This window comes from Otolemur garnettii, unplaced genomic scaffold (assembly GCF_000181295.1).
Source record: "Otolemur garnettii isolate 467f Iridium unplaced genomic scaffold, OtoGar3 scaffold00008, whole genome shotgun sequence".
NCBI classification, from domain to species: domain Eukaryota; kingdom Metazoa; phylum Chordata; class Mammalia; order Primates; family Galagidae; genus Otolemur; species Otolemur garnettii.
The window spans coordinates 5,696,359-5,701,372 of NW_003852403.1; the positions used below are offsets into that span (position 1 = coordinate 5,696,359).

Here is a 5,014-nt window from a genome sequence, read left to right on the forward strand (position 1 = left end):
TGTGATCTTTGTATGATTCCTTTGGCAGTTCACAGGGTCAGTGATATCTATGATTTCATTGGTGACTTAGGGTACAATTATTATTAGAAGCTGTGATGAAGTTTTGCCAGATACTTGGATACCAACTGAGATAGTCTTTGGGATACAGCGGTGGCAGAAGTGGGCCGAATATACGTGGTTTTAGGCTCCAGAGCGTCTTACAAATGCACCAGTGTTAGTGGGTCCTGAAGAGCTGATTCTTGAGCCTCCATGTGGCTTGCTCAGGAGCCAGTAGTAGGAGTGGTAGGCCAGGTGTGTACATGGGTTCTCAGAACCCTAGGAAGCCGGTGTGATGTGGTTAATAGCAACAGTGGTGGTAGAACAACTCATTGTGGCCGAAATGGTCTGTGTTGGTGTTGCTTATAGCTACAATGGGTTAGGACCCTCTCAGGCAAGCAGTGTGGGCAGGAAGCTGCAGTGAGTATGGTCCACTTGAATCTCATTCTCATAGCAGTCCTGTATAGGATGGTGGGTATTGTCACAGGTATGCATATAAGAGCCTGGTTTTCTGTTCCTTCCTGGCAAGGCAGCAGCTGCAGTTATGTCAGTCTGAACTCAGCCCAAGAGCAGGCCACACTCCAATATTAAATGTTCAAAATGGTACCTTGGGCCTGCAACCAGAGAGGATGGGCAAGTAGTGTGGGCAAGAAGCTGTGGGCAATATGGTTCACTTGCATCTCATTCTCAACAGCAGTCACAGTAAGACAGTAGTGACCTTCCTGGTGGTACACGAGAGTCTTCAGTCTCCTCCCTTTCTCCTTGGAACTGTGCAGCTCAGTCTGTAGACCCCCATTACCTAAGCTCTCAGAATGGTGCCTAGCTGAAGCTGCTCTTGGCTCAGATGCCTGTGGGATTCCACGTGGGTTCGTTTTCTCAAGCAGTATCTCTGTGCAATCTCTGGGCAGCTCCCTGTGGTAGGCCTTAGGTTGAGGGATTCTCCAGTAGCCAACACTGAAAAAGCCCAGTTTTGAGTGTGGAGACTGGAAATTTCTCTTACCGTTTTCCTGCATCTTAGAGCATCTCTTGGCCCTCAGGAAGCCTACTGGGAAATTTGCCTGAATTCTCTTCCTACCTATTTTTGGTGCTTCCTGTCACTTCTCTGGTGAGTCCTAACATTCTCTCCTAGATGATATATTTAAAATGTGAGTATTTACTCACTATTCTCATTCCTTTCCATGGAAGAGGCATATATTACTTGCATCCAGTTGGCCATCTTAATCTTGCTTTCAGATATTTTCAGTTTTACTTTATAGTCTGCCCTCTGTCTCCATGTGTTTGGCATCTGCAGACTCAACCAACCATGGATCAAAATCTTTGGAAAAATCAATAAAAATAATAACACGACAATAAAAAATGATAAAAAAAGCATAACAGCTGTTTACACAGCATTTATATTGTATTAAATATTATAAGTAATATCTTGATGATTACAAGTCTATGGGAGTATGTGCATAGATGATACTCAAATACTATGCCATTTTATTTCAGGGACTTGAGCATCCTTGGATTTTTATATCCCTGGAGGAAAGGGTCCTGGAACCAATTTCCCTTGAATATTGGGGGATGACTATTTATTTGAGGGTTCACGTGTTCTTAATTTTATACAATTTTATCAGTTATGTAGGTTTGTCTACATCAGTTATGTAGGTTTGTCTACAATCAAAACATGAAACAATGACATCACCAGGATAAGAAGTCCTGTTGTTCTTTCATAATTACTTCCATCTCCCTTCCTCTTCTATCCTGTCCCTAAGGTCTGGAAACCACTAATCTATTCTCCATCTCTATAATTTTGTTATTTTAAAAATGCTATATAAATGGAATCATACAGTGTGTAACCTTTTAACACTGACTTTTTCCACACCACATAATTTCCTGCAGACTTATCCAAGTTGTTCATGTATTAATAGTTTATTCTGTTTTATTGCTGAATAGTACATGCATTACATGATAGCAACGCATCAGAGTCATGTTCTTTAAAGAACATCTTGGTCATTTCTAGTTTTTGCCTACTATGAATAAAGCTTTCATAAACATTTGCATACAAATTAATGTGTGAGTATACATTTTAATTTTTCTGGGATAAATGCCCAATACTCCAATTGCTGAGTTGTATGAGAAATTAATACTTAGTTTTGTAAGAACCCAACAAACTATTTTCCAGAAAGATTGCATCATTTTGTGCTCCCACCAGCAAAGTATATGTATTTTACCACAATAAAAATATTTGGAAAAAAGTGTGAAAATATTGGTAACATATGTGGAGAAAAATACCTGCTATCAGTAACACAGGCAGACTACAGGACATATGATAAAAGTTTCTGAGAGGCCTCACTGCAAATTGCAGCTTGGGATGGATGTGTTTTCACTGTGTAGTCTCCAAAAAGAAAGATAAAACAAGAGGAAAGTGTCAGTAGTTCTGTTACTTATTTTAAATCCTTATTCAGAGTTATTTGATGCTATACCTAGTTTAAATCTTCACATGATTAGGGGGGTTTTCACAGACTGGGCTGAAGAGGCCTTCCATAGTCTGCCTTTCACAGATCCCCAAATCTTGGGTTAAGTGAAAGCTCCCCTAGCTTCTAGCTTGAGAGAGGCATTTTAGAACCATCTAGGAAGCAGAGTTGGAGCCGGAAGGCATTTCATAGGCAACTTCAGGCTGAAGAGCCTCCTGGTAATTTAGTTCTCATGGAGTTTCAAGGTTCCAGCCAATGTGGCGGGCAGGCCTCGACGGAGGAGCCTGTTGAGGCATTTCTGGGATCACACTGGGCGTTCCTCTCTGGGAATCCTGCTTCAAAGCCTCCTCTTCAAGCAGCTTCATGTCCTTCTGCATGAATACATTCTTGTATGAGGAAAGAGTTTTGGAAATCAGTTCCTAAATAAAAAACAAACAAACAAATAAAGCAGAAAAGTGATTAGTAGAGACAGAAACAAATGCATCTATGGCAAGAACACAATTGTGCTATTCTCGTGTGCAAGACTTAGAACCACTCTGAAACATACTCACTCTAGCAAAGCATTAAACCAAGTCACGTAGGGTCAAGAGGATTTACCAATAATTTAACTGCCTGCCAGAACAAGACCCAATACCTTTTAAAGACAACAACATAATTTACCCAGGCCCTATAAAAATCATTGATAGTGTTCACCATACCAGTAATTATGAGACACTTGATGAATTTGGAAAAGGTGAACCATAATCTGGAGAAAAAGTATTTTATGAAAGAGACCCCAGGCTCAGCACCTGTAGCTCAACTAGAACAAAAAAATAGCCGGGCATTGTAGTGGGTGCTTGTAGTCCCTGTTACTTGGGAGGCTGAGGCAAGAGAACCTCTTGAGCCCGAGAGTTTGAGGTTGCTGTGAGCTGTGACACCAAGACACTCTACCAACAACAACATAGTAAGACTCTGTCTCAAAAAAAAAAAAAAGAGACCCCAAAATGACATAGATGATGAAATTAGCAGATAAGGTCTGAAACAGCATTATATTTTCCAAAATTTAAGGGTAAAAAATAGACATAGTGAGTTAAAGTTAGGGTATACATAATATTACCAAAGAAATGGAAATTATATAAAAAAAAAGTAGACAGAAATTCTAGAACTGAAAAGTACAATATCTGAAATGAAAAATTCACTGAATCATTGGCTACTGCCAGAAGAAGGGGCAATAAACTTGAAAGCAGATCAATAGAAATGATCCAAACTGAAGCACAGAGAAGAAAAGATTAAAACAACGATCAGAGCCTCAGTGATTTATGAGACAATGCCAAACAGCCTAATGTGCAGGGAATTACAGTCCCTGGCTGAGGTCAGAATCCTTGGAATTCAGGCTCTGCTGATCACCTCCACCCCAGTCTTTGTCGGGAAGTCGCAGAGGTCCATTCTACAATGACTCCGTGGGCACCGCAGAGACATCTGTGGAGTACTTGTCGGCAGGATCTCTAAGACCCTTCTAACTTCAAAGTATTAAGTTTATGCACAAGTATCTCTTGATTCTATGAAGATGTATTTCGCAAATATTTGTGTGGCCCAGATCTTTATAAACAACAGGAATTGCTTCTGCTTTCTGAGTTAGAAACAAAATTATGGTTTATTTCCTCAAAACTGCATCTACTTAATGAAATGAAGGGAATACAAGGACAAACTTTGCCAGTCTACTCCCAAGCCTGACTCAGAGGCTACACCTCCCCCCTCCCAATTATTCTTGATTCCTATAATGGGATGTGCGCTCTACCTCACAGAGCTCTATGTTTCCATTCTTCTTTGGACACATCCACTAGAGTAGTAGTAAATATCCGGTATTCAGAGGCTTTCTAAGGTGTGCGCAAAGATGGTTTTAAGAGATGAAGGAAAAATCTTGCATAGCTTTGGGTGCTTGAAAGTCCATCAGGTAAAACAGCAGGCCTGCTGAACCTTCATGCAACCATGCTAGATCAGTTTGCAACCAGGTTCCCCAACACTTAGGACACAAGCTTTGAAGGTGACCAATAGTAAGGGAGAGTTTGTAACCATCTCCAGTCAATCAGAAACCAGAACTTGGATTCTTATCTTATTTGATATACATCTGCTTCTTTGTCCTTTATCCAGCCCTGTCAAAATTTTACTCGGAGAGTAACTCACCTCTGAACATTGGCGCTCAGCCTTATCAGGTAAGAAATACATTCAGTTTTCTTTTAGATCATGCATGAGTTCTCTTTATTTCCTTCTAACAGAGAGAATCAATTTCCATAACCTCAGCTTGTATAAGAACTCTTTCCAAAAACCAAGAACTTGCACTTGATCTGGGCATTATGCTGGCTCTCCTTCCCTATCCCCCTTTACCAATGCCTTTGTCTCACACTTGGCAAAAGAATAAAGTATCTTTTACTTATCTAAATCCTGCTAAGGAAGTTTTTGTTGTTGATCAAACCTAGGGTGACCAGACGTCCCGCTTTTGAGCAATTTGTCCTGCGTTCCACGGCATTTTAAAAAAGTCC

General features: G+C 40.5%; 1 protein-coding gene across 1 annotated transcript in view; it reads right to left on the reverse strand.

The window, feature by feature from the left end:
- Positions 1 to 2,711: 2,711 nt before the first annotated feature.
- DYDC2 (DPY30 domain containing 2) overlaps positions 2,712 to 5,014 on the reverse strand; it is a 4,782-nt gene continuing 2,479 nt past the window's right edge. Inside the window, exon 3 of the mRNA XM_003783735.3 lies at positions 2,712 to 2,914. Within this exon, the coding sequence (XP_003783783.2) occupies positions 2,726 to 2,914 (189 nt within the window). The 3' untranslated portion in view covers positions 2,712 to 2,725. The remainder of the gene's footprint in view (positions 2,915 to 5,014) is intronic.